General features: G+C 39.1%; 1 protein-coding gene across 9 annotated transcripts in view; it reads left to right on the top strand.

Moving 5' to 3' along the window:
• Positions 1-17,556, top strand: part of RB1CC1 (RB1 inducible coiled-coil 1) — a 157,265-nt gene that overhangs the window by 84,480 nt on the left and 55,229 nt on the right. For 8 of the 9 annotated variants that reach the window (XR_006288533.1, XM_037892625.2, XM_037892627.2 and 5 more), the window contains one exon: positions 10,184-12,084. Coding sequence is in view for 7 of the 9 variants with exons in the window: in XM_037892625.2 (XP_037748553.1) it covers positions 10,184-12,084 (1,901 nt within the window). In the remaining 2 variants the exon portion in view is untranslated. Of the gene's footprint in view, positions 1-10,183; positions 12,085-13,627; positions 13,815-17,556 lie in introns of all 9 variants that reach the window. The other variant, XR_006288534.1, reaches the window with a different exon arrangement.

Raw genomic sequence — 17,556 nt, forward strand, 5'->3', positions numbered from 1 at the left:
TGTTTGCCAAGGAATCCTTAGCTCCTGTGTTTGCAGCTAATTTCAGAGAAACCCTCAGACAACTTGGTTTAGCCCTGCTGAGGCTTTGCCCAACATCCCAATGCAGTTTAAAACATTGATGCCCTGAATAACTTATCCAAAATAGAAAGAAAAGAAATACTTTTAACAAATTAAAATATATATATAAGTTTAACTCTTTGCTAATTTATATAGTATTTTTCTGTGAGGATATTTTCACATCACCAACCCAAATCAATTTTACTTCCATTCAAATCTTCTTGGAGTTGCCTTTTCCTACCTGGTTTCCTTTCAGCCAGCCAGGAAGTGGCTGCTTCCAGTGGGTTCCTGAAGACGGTTCATTGTTTCTGTGGGTTCTGCTGGCTGAGACATTTGCTTCTGTTCTAATGGGAATCTGTGATGCAACTCTTCCAGCCTCAGCTTCCACAGCGACATTCTTAGTTTCTCAGGGTAGTCAAGCTGAGATTCTGTCCACCTGATAATGTCTCATATAGTCTTTATGCATGACTTTGAATTTTGTTCTGGGACTCTATTGTATACTGTTATACACCACTTCTTTTATGTGTCTCAGTACTGCATAATGACAGTATGCATAGTGTCCCTCCTGAGGTTCATCCATCTTAGGGCTCCTACCCTTTCTTCTCTTAGGATTGTGGGCTAGCTCAGTGGTTTGAGCATTGGCCTGCTAAACCCAGGGTTGTGAGTTCAATCCTTGAGGGGGCCATTTAGGGATTTGGGGCAAAAATTGGGGATTGGGCCTGCTTTGAGCAGGGGGTTGGACTAGATTACCTCCTGAGGTCCCTTCCAAACCTGATATTCTATGATTGTGGAACCAGACCAGGTCCTCTTTTTAAAAGTTTCACCACTTAACTATGATTTAAAGCCTTTTCATTGTATGAGAGGCTGTCCTGAGATTTTCTCTAAGAAGGGTGTGAGCTTTTTCATGGTGGCTGAATGAACGTAATATGGTTGCAGTTAACTTAATCACATTCTGGTGTACACCCGCCCCTAAAATCCAGGGTAACACAGTGGTCCTCCCATCTTCAGTTAGGCATGTCCAGTGTCAAAAATGCTTGGCTGAAAATCTTTCACCAGCATACTGTCAGATATGCAGCATATTCACTCCCCGTGCCAGGAATGAGAGAAAATAGACCGCAGGCTCTTCTTTTACAAAAGAGACCTTCTCAGCTAAACCTTTGGAATACGATAGCTCTAAGGGATCCAAAAAGAAGAATAAGAGACCAGAATCAGCACCAGCTATGTCCGGATTCAAGACAAGAGATTTGGCTTCGGAGACACATGCTATTTCCAAATCAACTGTGTCCCATTGATCAGATCCAACTTTAGCCACAGTACATTCCTCTCTGGCCCCATATCTGGACAAGCATCCTAAGGATCCGCAGAATGTGTTGTGTCTGAAATCTAAAGACTCAAGACCTCAACATGGATTCAAGAGTACAGATCTGAAGATGAGACCTTCGGATCCATTAAGGCAAAGACAACAACATGCAGTGGAGGTTACATCTCAAATTCATCCACATCTTCACTCTTCTTTGGATCCAAAGAGATTGCATTTTCTGCCAGACAAAAGATTAAGGTGAGAAGTACAGAGAGAGGTCTCTGGAATCATTACCACATCCACTTCAAACCTCTACAGGGTCACCAGTGAAGAACTTTTCTCCACCTTCCGGGTGTGGGATCCCTACATTGTGGATCTCACCGATGGCTTTGATATCAGGTCTGGGATCGGATCCACAATCAGAGGCTGATCCAGATCCCATGATTATGCCAAAGAGACAGGCTTTTCCCAAGCAAAGTGTTCATGCTCAAGGTAATGCCAGATTCCCAGTGTATTCTTTGGGGATATGATACCAGACTGGGGAAATTGGCAGGACTGACCTATGCCTCCTTGGATATCCTGACTGTACGAGCCAGCTCCTTCCCTCTTCTCTTAGCAGACTAGAAGTCAAACTCTTGGGTGCCAGAGCATCATCAATGCAATCTGTGGATCTGAGAGATTCAGACCTGTGAGGTACAGATCTGAGAGTTACAGAATTCTCCTTGCCCCCATATAGAACAGGAGGTCTTCTCAGAAGAGGATGACCAGGAAGGACCTCCACAGGTTGACTTTCAACATAATGCTTCAAAGATACACAGTAGCTCATCTCCTGATGACAATGTCGGGATAGCAATAGCATCATCTTCCTCAGGATGCAATTCAATTTTATGAATTGGTTGATAAGATTTTAAAATTGTGGATCTCACCTCCAGTTTATGATATTCTGGGATCTACTGCCAAGGCTATAGTCTCCTTGCCTATATTGGAAGGGCTTTGGCAACTGGCAAAATCCCTTTTGGTCCAAACCTTCTTGTCAATAGTCATTTTCATGTCAACAGTCTTTAAAAAGACAGACAAATTATTATATCAAATTCCACAGGAGGGATTTTCTTGTTCTCCTGTGCATACTCAACCAAACTCTTTAGTTACAACAGCAACAATGAAAAAGTCTAGATAAGGAAAACCTTCCAGCACCATAGATAAAGGGCAGGGTGGAATTGGATTTTCTGGGCAGAAAATCATTTTCTTCCACACCCTTAAACATGCACATAGCTAGCTACCAAGCAGTTATGGCTAGATTTCAGTTAGGGGAGAAGATGTCCAATTTTATTAAACATTTACCAGAAGAGCAGAGGAAATTAACATCAGCCCTTATTAAGAAAGGCCAAAATATTGCCAGGCATGCTCTGTTACCACCTCAAGATCAGGGACATTTGTAATAGCTCTACAAAAACATGCTTGGTTACATTCATCTTTTCTCCCATTTGATATGAAATCTAAAATGGAGGACTACCCTTTGAACGGGGTGGCCTGTTTCAGGGGTTCTCACCCTTTTTCTTTCTGATCCTTGCCATCCCCCAACATGCTATAAAAACTGCACAGCCCACCTGTGCCACAATAACTGGTTTTCTGCATATAAAAGCCAGGGCCAGCATTAGGGGGTAGCTAGCAGGGGAATTGTCTGGGGCCCCATGCCACAGTTACTCAGGCTTCGACTTCAGCCCCGGGTGGCATGCGATGGGGTTTCAGCTTTCTGCCCTGGGCCCCAGAGAGTCTAATGTTGGCCCTGCTTGATGGACCCCTGAAGTCCCCCAGGAGGCTTCGGAACCCTGATTGAGAATTGCTGACCTATTTAGTGCAAAAATGGATGAGATACTGGAAAAAATGAAAGATTCTCGATCCATAGCAAGATGTCTAGGATTTGTCTCCTTATAGAAAGAGGATGTCTAGGTATCATTGGCAATATAGCCCACATTTTTCATCCTTCTTGTACCATAACCAGAGGAGGCGGCCTTACTATCAACAGCATCCTCGACAGCAAACATCTTTGCAGACACAGGAGAGGAAGAAATGTTAAAACCTCATGTAAAGACAAAGAACTCCTTAGTCACATCTTCCTTGCCAAATGTCAGGCCGTGGGTTTGACATGTTAATCGAGAGCTTCTAACCAATCTTGGAGGATCCCATCTATGGTTCTGGAGAACTTCTGTCCAAATTTTACAATGCATAGACAACTATTACCTTGGACAGATGGATTTTAGATACAGAAAAGGAAGGCTATGGAACCCAATTCAAAGCCTTCATGCACGCTCCTCATCTCGTCCCTTTTGAGGGACCCTTCCCACAAAGGGCTATTAACAAAAAAAGTACAGGCTCTTCTGATTACTAGTGCTGTAGAACAGTTGTTCTCAAAGCCGGTCAGCTGCTTGTTCAGGGAAAGCCCCTGTCGGCTGGACCGGTTTTGTTTACCTGCCGCGTCCACAGGTTCGGCCGATTGCGGCTCCCAGTGGCCACGGTTCGCCGCTCCAGGCCAGTGGGGGCTGCGGGAAGGGTGGCCAGCATGTCCCTTGGCCCGAGCCGCTTCCCGCAGCCCCCATTGGCCTGGAGCAGCAAACCGCAGCCACTGGGAGCCATGATCGTCCGAACATGCCAAAGCGGCAGGTAAACAAACCGGTTCGGCCCGTCAGGGGTTTTCCCTGAACAAGCGATGGACCGGCTTTGAGAACCACTGCTGTAGAATGAGTACCTCTGAACACCAGAAACAGAGAGTTCTACTCCCGTTACTCCAGATACATCAGGAAATTTCAGCTGTTTCTAATCATTCTCTCCCTGCCTACTCTAGATTCGTTTGTTGCTCTTGAACTGAGAAGCATATTTCCATATCCCTATAAGGATATCTACTGGGTTCAAATAAATATCTCCTGGGTTCAAACCACGGATGTATTATCTTCCAATCTCTCCACTACTCCGAAGGTTTTTACCTTGTGATTCTTGTGATGCATTGTGGGCACAGCAGTCCATCTACACTCAGTGAATTGTAGGGTCAAAGGCAAAATTGACAAGACAAATTGAAGAAGAAAGGAAATGGGGGCTCATTTATACCCAAACTGCATAAATAACTTCAAATACTATTCAAAATGCAGTGGATAAATGTCCTGATAGGACCTCTGTTTTATTCTTTTAACATGTTTTTAACAACATACCATTGGCATGATGTACAAGTTTAAATAACCCTGGAAACATATACAGTATCATAGGTTATGGTATTTATTTAAGGATGCTGGTGTTCTTCAGACTTGTTTGAAGATGTTGATCATTTTCTAAAGATCCTCAAAGCTGATTATTTCAACTTTTAAACTCTTAATTTCCTGATATTAAGTAATATTGATTTTTTTACCTACTTTTTCCTTCATTGTAGGGTGCATCCTATTTTTCATGCTGCATTGAAGTATTAATGAACACTGACGGTTTGTCACTCTATATTTTTATTTTGTGATTTTTTTTTTTTTTGGACCTGCCCTCCCCCTGCCTTCTAAATTATTTTGTGCAATTATCACAAAGTGATTGTCGTGCCTTCTCAACTCTCTGTATAAACAAAGATAAGCCTGGTCAATATTTGAGTGAGAGATGTCCAAAGAGATCTTAGGGTGCTTCAGGTAGTGATTTTGATCATTAAGTAACATTATTCTCTCTGAATAGATAAATAATCGCTATGCCAGTGTGATGTTAAAAATCACTGTACAGTAGAACCTCAAAGTTAAGAACACCTTGGGAATGGAGGTTGTTCATAACAGAAATGTTCGTAACACTGAACAAAGCCTTATAGTTCTTTCAAAAGTTTACAATTGACCATTGACTTAATACAGCTTTGAAACTTTACTATGCAAAGAAAAATGCTGCTTTTAACAATGCTAATGAAACAAGCACAGAAACAGTTTCCTTACCCTGTCAAATTATGTTTTTAAAAACACACTCTTCATTTCCCTTTTTTAATCTCTTCTGCTGCCTGATTGCATACTTCTGGTTCCAAATGAGGTATGTTCACTGGTCAGTTTGTAACTCTCTGGTGTTCGTAACTCTGAGGTTCTTCTGTATTATGAGCGAGGCTGGCTCTCAGATGGGATGGATATGTGTAATGCTTTGATACCTTTTAAGTAAAGAGCCTTTTTTGTGTCATTTTTGTGAGAATAGAAGTGTTACCCTAGTGTCCTGGTCCGATTCAAACCAAACTATTCCTTAATCTTCAAACACATTCCTTTGCAGTAAAATAAAACTTTTTTAAAAATAGCATGACTAACATGAAGCACACTACTATCCAAGCAACCTTGTAAACTTATTATGTATTCTCTTCTGCCTCCCTCGCTCTCTCCTGCTTTTCCTCCTCTCCTGCTGGTTCCCCCAGTACCCCTATGTTTTTGTGATCAGTTCGGAAAAGGGGCCATGCGTCTATTTATTATACAATGTCATGCATGTCTGGGATGCACCCATACAAATTCTGAATAATAATCATTCGCCTTTGAATTAAGCTAATCTTTAACGGATGATTTCAGTCTTTCCTAAAATATGGTATTAAGACTGCTGCATTCTTTAAATTTTGGATTTCTGAAATCCCTGGGACCTCCTAACCTTACATGTCTTTTTAAGTAATATTTAGTATGCTCACCCTGACATCAGTACTGGATCATGTTAATCAAAACATGTTTCTGGTTTGGCCAATATTAAATATATTTAAGCGTCACTGATGTATATATTTTTAAAGCATCTGTTGTGAATCCAGATGCTTGTCACTACAGCAGGGGTCCTGCAATGTTTTTTACAGGTTTTACTGAAAGAAATTACATACATTGAAATTTAACCCCAAAGGAAAAAATGTTTGATAGTAGTATCAAACATGAGACAATCCCTTTAGGAAAAATCGTGTCTCTTCTTGGAGACTTCTCCCCCTTTTTTAATATTTAAATCACCTGATTTTTTCATAGCTAAAAAGGCCGTATTGAATACGAACACAGGAAATGCCTACTGAGACAGACAAGTGCAGCATCCTTTTCTAGACAGTGGCTAGTTGCAAAAGAGAAGCATGAAAACTCTTTAATATACCTAATTGCATTACTCTTTCTAATTTCCACTTGGAATTGTACCATGTTGCCTGAAGCTTTGAGGCTTGAAAACCTGGTAATTTTATGTTTGGTGCTAGTGATATTGCTGTTTTCCATATAAGTCAAGGTTGTCATATGCACTGCCTATGTTTGACAATTAAGAGCGCTCATATCATAATATTCTACAGAGTGCAAGATTTCCATTAGTTTCTAGCATTTATAGTTGAAGGTAATTTTCTGAAAGTAAACCAGTGGAGGGCAGAAAATAGCAATAGAGGAATTTTAACTGCCTCGCTTCATTTTTCTACTGAACAATTCTGCAGGCAGTGGTAACTTTACTAAGGCCCTAATCCTGCAGAGATATCTGTGTAGGCATAAGTATCCACTTCCGTGAAACTCTTTGCAGCAGTGAGGCCTAAAAAATTAGTTACAACATAAGGGCAACAGTCTCTGAAAAATTTCTACTTTGTCATGGGATGCCTGTTGTACATTAAAGGTACAGTGTCCAGCATGTTGGAGGAATGAGGGGTGCCGGTAAGTCAAAAATTCCAGTTAACTAAGAGGGAGGGAGTTTGGGTGCAGAAGGGGGCTCAGGTTGGGGCGCAGTCTCAGGGAGGGAGTATGGGTGCAGGAAGGGGCTTGGGGCATGGAGGAGGGGGTGTGCGGGGTGCCGGATCTGAGTGCTCCTAGGCAGAGGTGCGGCTAAGCAGCTGTGCGTGCTGCTTCCGCCCACAGGCGCTGCCCCTGCAGCTCCCATTGGCCAATGGGAGCTGCGGAACTAGTGCTCGGGGTGGGGGCAGCATACAGATTGACCAGTTGACCTTCAGCAATTGCACTAAATATTGTAAATATGCCTTTAATTAAATTCATTTTGGTTTCTATGTGTATATTTCCCTGGGATATACAGATTTCAGTTATACTTCTGCTCTTTTGCGAATCTGGAGGGTCTGTGTGGGTGAAATATGAGTAACTTACTCAGGTTTGTCTTTTTAATTGTTGTGCGTCAACTCATTGGGATTACAGCAGAATATCAAGCAGAATTCGAAGTGCTTTGCAATTCTGCACTAACGAACAAGATTCTTTGTGATGAGATTCCTACATTAACTATAAGATACACATTTTAAAGTAGGGTTTTAACCTCTGTTCCAGAATGTTGATTTAGAAATAAAATCGTATATTAACCATAACATAAATTCAGACTCAGTACAGAGCAAAATCATCTACATTTTATTTGTCCTGATTTTTATGCTTGTTTAAATGAATGTTTTAAGTTTTATTTGTGATTCTGAGGTTCAAACTTGGCCTGCTTGAAAATTGTACCACTCTTTCTGTCGGTAGTATTGAGGAAATAAAAGGTGTATTCCAGAAAATTATTTTGGAATATACATAGACTGATAAGTAACATAGTCCTTGGAGTGACAGCACTGGAAAACCTCTAAATAATCAAGTAAATCATGAGTATGAATTTAGTGTTTGACAGTTGCTAGTCCTGGAGAATAAAGTACTCTAGGTATCCACAAAAGAAAAAGCCTACACTCTGCCATTGTGGCTCAGCCTTGACCTAGGGGGAGCTAACTTAGTCTCTGTTCATTCAGTCCTTGCCTGCTTTGCTGAGACTGAAAAAAAGCTTGCTAGTTATAGCTAATTGTAATGTTTTAAGTTGGGCAAAATGTATCAGATGAATAGCTTCTCCGAAAAATGCATTTTTGGTTGACCCAAACCTGTTCACAAATTAGACATGAATCTGCCAAATAGTTTTGACCAAAATAAAAAAAAAATACTCTTTTTTGGCCTTGAGTGGCATGAGGAGGTGGAGGAAACCTTCCTTATAACTTTAAGCCCAGTGATTAGAACACTCACCTGGCAGGTGGGAGACCTAGGTTTGACTTCCCCTTCTGCTTGATGTGGAGAAAGCATTTGAACTTGGGTCATCCATGTTACAGGAGTTGGCCCTAGCCACGGGGCTTTGGGATATTCTGATGTATCAGGCTGTTCCATTGTGGATAATTTAGTCATTGGATCAGGAACTTGAACTTGGTCTCCCACATCCTAGGAGAATACCCTAAGCAGCAGGCTGTAGTGTCATTCTCACGCTCTCTCTCTCTGGCCCAATGACTTCATTGTCATTCACAGTAGCAGTTCATAGTCGTTCTCCACATCAGGCAGAGGGAGGAACTGAACTCTGGTCTCCCACATCACAGGTAGTGGGGTAAATAAAACAGATTTTTTGAATTCACTGCATTTTTATTGGATTTTTTTTTTTTTTTATGGTTCAACCTGATCCAATTCCCCCCACAATTTTTCGGAATTGCTAGTGAACCAACAAATCAATTATTCATTCAGCTCTAGTAGTGATGGGAATTTTGTGATTCAGAAGCTGAAAACTGCACTGAGACATGCAAATTTATTTACAGTAATATCAGTAATTGCTTTACATTACATAACCTAGATAATCCTAGCCCATTAACCCTTGCTTTATCAGAGAAAGGTTCAAGACTGGGTGGCTTATTCTACCCCACTGGGATAAGATTCACTTTCTAATTCAAGACTCTGTCCAGCACTTGAGACTTGAAATGAGACTGCCCTTGGATTCTCTGGAGTAAATAGAAAATTTGCCAAGACCCCTTGGTTCAGTTTACTTCACAAGGGAAAGTTCCAGGAAGTTGAGTGAGCCAGCTTTGTCTGCTTTGTACTATTCTGGCAGCAGAACATGGATCTAATGGGCCGGTTAATCTGGCCCTCAGTGTTTTAATGAAGGGGTATGGCCAAGTTCTGGAGCTCCCTAACCAAGTCTGAACTTTCTCCAATATTTATAGGAAGAGAGGTGTGGCCCAAATGGGGGAGGGTTAGTTTGAGAAAGAAAATCATCAGGTAGGCTATTTTTCATTTTTCTGTGCCCTTCTCTGTACTATCTATTGAAGGCCCCTGTTGTTGCATCTTTCTGCGTCTGTGAAAAAGAGGAGAAACCTGATTTGCCTTCAATGTCTGTATTACTATGGATGAGTTTTACTGCATCAAGAACATTTTATAAATATGTTGGGAAATCTTATATTTTTGTTGAAATACTAAAAATGTACTTTATTATAAAATGTTTTAACAGTTGATTAAAAAGAAGAAAGGGAATTGTGTGCAGAGAGAAGCCTTCATTAGACATATTTTTCTCTTCATCTAGATCTTAATTTTGCATCCTATTATTCATATTATAGTGTAAATCAGAAGTCAACTTTTTTCATTAATACTTTCAGAAAAGCAAGTTCAGACAGTATTAGAAAACAAAGCACAGTAGCAAAGATAATTAATTTTCATATCAAATACGTGATGGTTTTCTTTAATTTCCTGGCTCCTAGCATTTTTTGGCAACTGCTATCACTTTCAGATGTTTGTACAATATATAAAATTACATTACAGTCCTTAAATTACACTACATATACTTCACAATCACACTAATTATAGTAAATTTTGGTATACATGTAGTTAATGTTGCACACACAACACACTTGCTAACTGAAGATTTCAAGGAAGACGCTGAAATTGTCAAAACCATTTGAGTTTACATTTTCTTAACTTTTTAGCGTCCATTTTTGAAAAGTTATATGTATAATGATTCTGACACTTTCTAGTGCTCGGGTTACTTTATTTGTTCTGATATTGCCAAGTTTTAGCTAAATCTTAAAATTAATGTACTTATCATTCAGTTTGTAAAGCTTTGGTTTAAATTTTATACTTGCAGATCTCCAATAGTCAAGCATCACCACAATCTGCTACTACACCAAGGATGGAAAGTGCTAAAGGAACCACAATTGCTACCTCTTCTAGAACTCCTCCATCACTCAGTCTTCAGGGTCCCTTGTGTCCTCCTGTGTGTCCCCCAGCTCCATTAGATGAATTGTCTCCAGACAGCATTGATGCTCATACATTTGATTTTGAAACAATCGCTCATCCAAACTTAGAGCAAGCCCTTAAGCAAGGGTCTTTGGACTTGGATTCACTAGCAGAAAGTCCAGAGTCGGACTTTATGTCAGCAGTGAATGAGTTTGTAATAGAGGAAAATCCATCATCTCCTCATATAGTAAGTGATCCACAAAGTCCAGAAATGATGGTGGAATCCCTCTATTCTTCAGTTATCAATGCAATAGACAGTAGACGTATGCAAGACACAAATATTTGTGTAAAGGAGGACTCTCTAAATGTTCGCATGGAGAAGTGTAGAGTTGTTGCCCAGGAATCACAGTTTAATTTAAGAAACATAAAAGAAGACCTTTGTCACTTTAGAACATTTGTACAAAAAGAACAGTGTGACTTTTCAAATTCTTTAAAATGTACATCAGTAGAAATAAGGAATATTATACAAAAAGTAAAACTTTCACTTGAAAAAACACTGAAAGATAAACATCAAAAAGAATTGCAATCTTTGAAAAGTGAGTATGAAACTAGAATTGATACATTGCTAGGAGATGTTGAAGAAAACAAAAAAAAGATTAAAAAGTTAACGGGAGACTTAATAGGTCTTGAAGAAGTTTTGCAAAATAAAGATAATGAATTCGCGATGGTGAAGAATGAAAAAGAAGCCGTTGTTTGTCTGCAGAATGAGAAAGAGCGAAAATTACTTGCATTGGAAGGCCAAATGAAGAATCAGAATTGTGAAATTAAAGAACTGAGACAGTCACGTGAGATGGTATTGGAAGATTTGAAAAAGCTTCGTATTGAAAATGATGAAAAAATTCATCTTTTGAGGGCAGAGCTTCAGAGTTTGGAGCAAAGTCACCTTAAAGAATTGGAAAACAATCTACAAATCAGGCATACTCAGGAATTTGAGAAACTAATAGCTGAGCACAAGGATTGTTTAGATAAGTTAGAAAAAGAAAACCAGCAGAGATTCGAACAAATGCAGGAATCTCATGCAGCAGTTGTCCAAGATAAGGAGCAACAGATAGAGGAGTTAAAACTCAAAGTTTCTGATCTGTTTGACTTGAGGTGCAAATTAGAAGTTGAACTTGCACTGAAGGAAACAGAAACCGATGAAATGAAGATGTTGTTGGAAGAAAGCAGAACTCAGCAACAGGAGATCCTAAAGTCCTTTATTGATAAGGAAACTGAAAATTTAAAAAAGGAGTTAGATAACTTAAACCATAAGATACAAGTTAATAATGATGAATATCAAGTGGGCCTAGTAGAGCTAAGAACTTTAATGACAATTGAGAAAGATCAGTGCATTTCAGAATTAGTGGACAGACATGAAGAAGAAACAAATGTACTTAAAATTGAATTAAACAAAGTAACTTCTTTACATCAAAAAGCTTTTGAAGTAGAAAAAAGTCTCAAAGAACAAATAATAGAACTACAGAGTAAATTAGAAGTGGAAGCGAATGCCCTAGAAAAGCAAAAAGAGGAAAAATTGGCTGTGTCTGAACAGAAGGACAAATTTGAACGTGTTATTCATAATCTTGAGGAGGAAAAAGAACTGTTAATAACTAACCAAGAACAGGAAAGAAAACTACTTGTTCAAAGGCTCAATATTGAAAAAGAGGATGCATTACGAATGACCCTTAAGGAGTTTGAATTACAGAGGAAAGCTGTTGAAAAAGAACTCTTGGAAAAAATACAACTACTTGAGATGCAAGTAAATCAGAGGTACTGTAAGAATTAAGTTGTACTTTGTTAGTGATCTAAGAATAAGATAATTCAACAATGTTTGTGGTGTACTGCATTTACAAGGTAGTCTACAATACACCACCTTGGTTCCTAGACATTTATGATGTAGTTTAACTATTTTGACTTAGAGTTTCAAACTGTTAAGATTCATAGATGGTAACTTTTTTTGCATCAGTGGACTCTAAATTAATAAATTAACTCAATATTTTGTAGAGCTAAGTTACATTACTGTTCCTTAACACTCTGAAAAGAACTTCAAAATGAGTAGTGGATTTAAAACCACGTTTAATACAAGCTTTTAAAAAAGTCAGTGTCTAATTAATCTTAAGGTTTGAAACATATTTTTAAATGTTTTTAAAAAAATAGGGCTTTTGATTTTCAACTTCATAAACTACTGAAAAATATCACACAGAGATCCTAAGCACAAGCAGAGTTTGGTAGATTCATTATTTTAACATAAAACCTTTTTATCCTTTCACTTGGGGTGTGCAATATTATCTTCTCGCCATCTTGTCCGAAAAAAAGACATCTATTAAAAAAAAATCTAAGTAACTCAGGGTTGGTTCTATGTAGATTGTACATCATCCACATTAGTTCAGGGTACACACTCTGCATATATCTAGTTATGGTGCTGGTCCATGGTACAATGGAAATTTTAGAAGCGAGTATATTGTTATGGTACATAAAAGCTGCTTTAAGAAACCATATTCCTTTTTTGGCAACCAGCCATTCATTTGCTGGCAGCAGATAAACCTGCCACTTGCCAGCAACTGTTCCATGATAACTTACATGAAATATATCATCTTATGCCTCTGAAAGAAAGTGTGAGTGTGGCAACCAGAATTTCATTATGTTTACAGAGAAAGGAGATCAAATGTTTTTAAGTGCCGTGCAAACGTCATTTACTTCCATAGTCACATAAATATAACAGAGGGCATATTTTGTTATTTATATTGTTAGCACTTAGTAACCCCAATAAAAGATCTCATTGTGCTCGGTATAGTACAGATGAGTAAGAGAAGCAGTCTCTGAGTTTTCAGTCTAGATTTGATGATATGGTAGGTAGATAAAACACACAAATGGGCTTGGGGAGTAAATTGAGATTATGAAATATCAATGAAATAGACAGAGCTCAGCAGAAAAACAATGTGGTCCAAGATCTGGATACAAATTTAAATGAGATCTTTCTTTTCTTTTTAAATGTCAGTGAGTGTGATAGAGTTCTAAAATTACTGTTTTTTCTCGAAATGTAGAATTCAAAAATATTATACGTTTGCAGTACAAAATTTTAAAAAGGTGAAATTTGATTTAAATACTAGTTTTATCCACATCAGTTTGATTTTGACACTATCATTTGTATGGTGAAATCTCTAGCTATTGTCAGTACTACATACAAAAAATGTACATTAAAAGGTTAAGTTGATACAGTCATGTACTCTTTAATTCAATGCAACTTTAATTCAGCCTGTTTATACACTATGGTAGTCTTTAATTACATGATCACATACTATTTTTTCCATAGCACCCCTGCCTCATTCAGTGCTCAGAATGGGTGATGTGTACTGAAGAGGTAACAATCCTCTACTACAGTGGTTCTCAACCAGGAGTAAGCGTACCGCTGAGAGTACACAGAAGTCTTCCAGGGGTACATCAGTTCATCTAGATATTTGCCTAGTTTTACAACAAGCTACATAAAAAGCACTAGCAAAGTCAGTACAAATTAAAATTTCATACAATGACTTGTTTGTTCTGCTCTATATTCTATACAGTAAAATGTAAGTGAAATATTTATATTCCAATTGATTGATTCATTTTATAATTATATGGTAAAAATGAGAAAGTAAGCAGTTTTTTCAGTAATAGTGTACACTTCTGTATTTTTATGTCTGATTTTGTAAGCAAGGTCTTTTTAAGAGAGGTATAACTTTGGAGTATGCAAGACAAATCAGACTCCTGAAAGAGGTGCAGTAGTCTGGAAAGGTTGAGAGCCACTGCTCTGCTGAGTACTAAGTAACAAGCAGTTTTCCAGATGCTTATAACATTGTCAAATTTGGGTGCATTTTCACGAGGGTGGCAAAAGGAACATCCTGGATATTAGTGTTACACTCTGCCAAATATCATATTCTTGCTCCCAAGGCAAGGAGTTGGTAGAGCTTCTTAGTGAAATAGCTGTAGGAATTAATATAAGCAAAAGAATGTCATCCCTAATTTTGCTTGGACATGGCTGAACTAGGAGAACTGAAACTTTCCAAAAAAAACATTCAGCCTGAGGCAGACACCCAGCATAGAAAAATTCAGCCAGGCAGTTAGTTGGGCAAAGATATAATCAATTAAAAACAAAAAAACTGAGGAGGACTTGTGGCATCTTAGAGACTAACAAATTTATTTGGGCATAAGCTTTCATGGGCTAAAACCCACTTCATCGGATGCATGCAGTGGAACATACAGTAGGAAGATAGATATACACAGAGAACATGAAAAAAATGGGTGTTGCCATAACAACTGTAACGAGACTAATCAATTAAGGTGGGCTATTACCAACAGGAGGAAAAAAAAAAAATTGTAGTGATAATCAGGATGGCCCATTTCAAACAGTTGACAAGCAGGGGAAAAAATAAGCATGGGGAAATAGTTTTTACTTGATGTAATGACCCATCCACTCCCAGTCTTTATTCAAGCCTAATTTAATGGTGTCCAGTTTGCAGATTAATTCCAATTCTGCAGTTTCTCGTTGGAGTCTGTTTTTGAAGTTTTTTTTGTTGGAGGATCTTTATAATAGAAATTATTTGGCAAACTTTACTGCAAGCTATCTATATTAGACAAGTTTCCATTAAAACGGGACTTGAAAAAGCTATTACCAATGACAAATAGGAAGCTTTCTCTGGCAGTTATGGGGTATGTGTACACCTGTTCATATCACCAATAAAATTGCTCTAGTGGGAAATTTCCCAGAAGTGTTAGGTCTTGTCTACATGGAGAAGTTGGTGAGCAGCAAGATAAGATATAAATTTACAGTGCACAAGCTATTTCACACTAATTCCCCATGTGTACACTTACTATGCACTAAAAGTGCCTTTGTGTGCTTTAGCTAAATACTCTTTAAAGTGTAATAAACTAAACTGTTCAAGGCACTTTTAATGCACAGTGTGCCCACATGGGGACTTAATCAGACTAGCAAGTGTACAGTAAATTCACACCTTAGTTTGCTGTGCACTAACTTCTTGTATAGACAAGCCCTTAATGTAGTCATAAACACTGATATGAGCTCTTTTAATGGATTCTTCTGTGTGACTGGATGACTCAGGAGATGAATAGGATATGGAAAATTTCATTAAAAGATCACTAGTTCATTTCTTGACTGTGGGGTAATGACAAATAGACAAAAGCAACTAATATCTGGACAGAAGCCTATATGTAAAATGATTCTGTCCTTATTGGATAGGGGTTTTTCTCCACACAAGAAATTTAACTCCTCCAAAATTTAACTCTAATTGGCACCCATGTTGGCCATCTTAGAAAGGTGAAAGATAATTCAGTCATCATACCAAGTCTAACTTCAAATGTCTATTGGTGGTCTCTATAGAACATCATTGAAGCACATTAACAGGGCAGCATGGTAAACCTTTCCCTTTCTGTGTTTTCTTAGTCCGTGAATAAAAAAGCAACACATAGTGTAGAGCAGGGATGGGCAAACTTTTTGGCCCGAGGGCCACATCGGGGTGCAAAACTGTATGGAGGGCCGGGTAGGGAAGGCTGTGTCCTCCAAACAGTCTGGCCCCCGCCCCTTATCCGCCCCCTCCCACTTCTCACCCTCTATCCAACCCCCCCCCCCCCCCCCCCCCCCCGCTCCCTGTACCCTGACTGCCCCGATCTATCCACACCCCTGACAGGCCTCCCGGGACTCCCACACCCTATCCAACCCCCCCTGTTCCCTGACCGCCCCAGAACTTCTGCCCCATCCAACTGCCCCTGGACCCTCCGCCCCTGACTGCCCCCCCACCCCGGGACCCTCTACTCACCCCCCCCCCCCCCACACACACACACTGCCATGCATGCCTCCGCCACCCCCTTACCATGCCGATCAGAGCAGCAGGAGCTCGGCGCCCTGCTGCCCGCATAGTGACGTGACTGCGTGGGAGGGGGAAGAGCTGGGGAGGGGCTGGGGGCAAGCTTCCTGGGCCAGGAGCTCAGGAGCCGGGCAGGATGGTCCCGCAGGCCGTAGTTTGCCCACCTCTGGTGTAGAGTATGCTGCAGAAATATCCAGGATGGGGAAAGTTTTGCAAATAGAGCAGTTTCCCTGCCCATTATGAATCGTGTAATGGAATCTTTTGTGTTCATGTAAAACAGAAAGGTCCTTGTTTGTAAGGTCTCATCCCAAATATGCCCACGTTGTATACTGCACTTTAATAAATAAATTCCCTTCACAAATGAAGAGTTGAGTTGATTGTTGCATGATTTAAACTTGTTCAAGGAAGTCTGGATATTTCAGATCCGGTTTCTAGCTCATTAATCCATCCATTCTGAATTGCATAGATGTGTGATGGGGAAAAAAAGAGGAAAGCAACACTTACACAAGCTTCTGCATGTACACAAAGCAGAGTATGCAATATTTGCTATAATATTGTACGTACATTGTTTTGTGTAGGGCCTAAAGTGTTATGTTTTTTTAATAATCTAGCTTTGCAAACAGTGCATATTTAAATGTTGATCTAAGCACCATATTTTCAAAGAATAATGTACAACTTTTAAAGGTATATACTTTTTAGATTAAAGGAGTTGTGTGCTTTCACACTTATTAACTATGTTCAACTTCAGGCCCAGTTCCAATCCCATTAAAGTCAATGGCAAAATGGAAATAAGTAATGGTGGCTTGCTTCATCTTTCAGACACAGAAATGTACTCAGTGGGTAAAGTTTTTTTTATACATTGTGTTGAAGCCTTTTATTGGAAAGTTCTTTTAGAATGAGTAAAGTACAAGAACAAAAGTGAAAGAGCAAGCGAATTTACAAGTTAGTAAAGTCTGAAACTTTTAATGTCTTGTACAAAAGTTGCAATGATTTTTAAAAGTGCATATTGTCTGTTTTATATAAAGAGTTTGTAATTTTGATGATTTAAATAAAGGTAATCAAATCTAGTTTTTTTTCTCAAACTGCATTAGTTTTAGGCTTGTTGTTACACTTCGAATCTCAGGTTTATTTGAAATACCATTATAGTTGATAATGAATGAGGTCATAGGTCTGTAAGGAAAGGAGGAGAAAGGGGGGAAATGAATTCAATGGTTCCTGTTATCAGTTGCTTAAATAAAGGTTGTAAATCTAAAAGAACTCTCTTGTTGATTCCAGCATTAGTAACTGAGAAACGCAACTAATCAGCTTTTTCTGCTCACCGGCAGCTATTGCTTTGGTTGCAAAAAAAATAACACAAGTGCAGTTTGAGAATGAGAAGGAATTT

The sequence above is a fragment of the Chelonia mydas genome, chromosome 2 (genome assembly GCF_015237465.2).
Source record: "Chelonia mydas isolate rCheMyd1 chromosome 2, rCheMyd1.pri.v2, whole genome shotgun sequence".
NCBI lineage: Eukaryota > Metazoa > Chordata > Testudines > Cheloniidae > Chelonia > Chelonia mydas.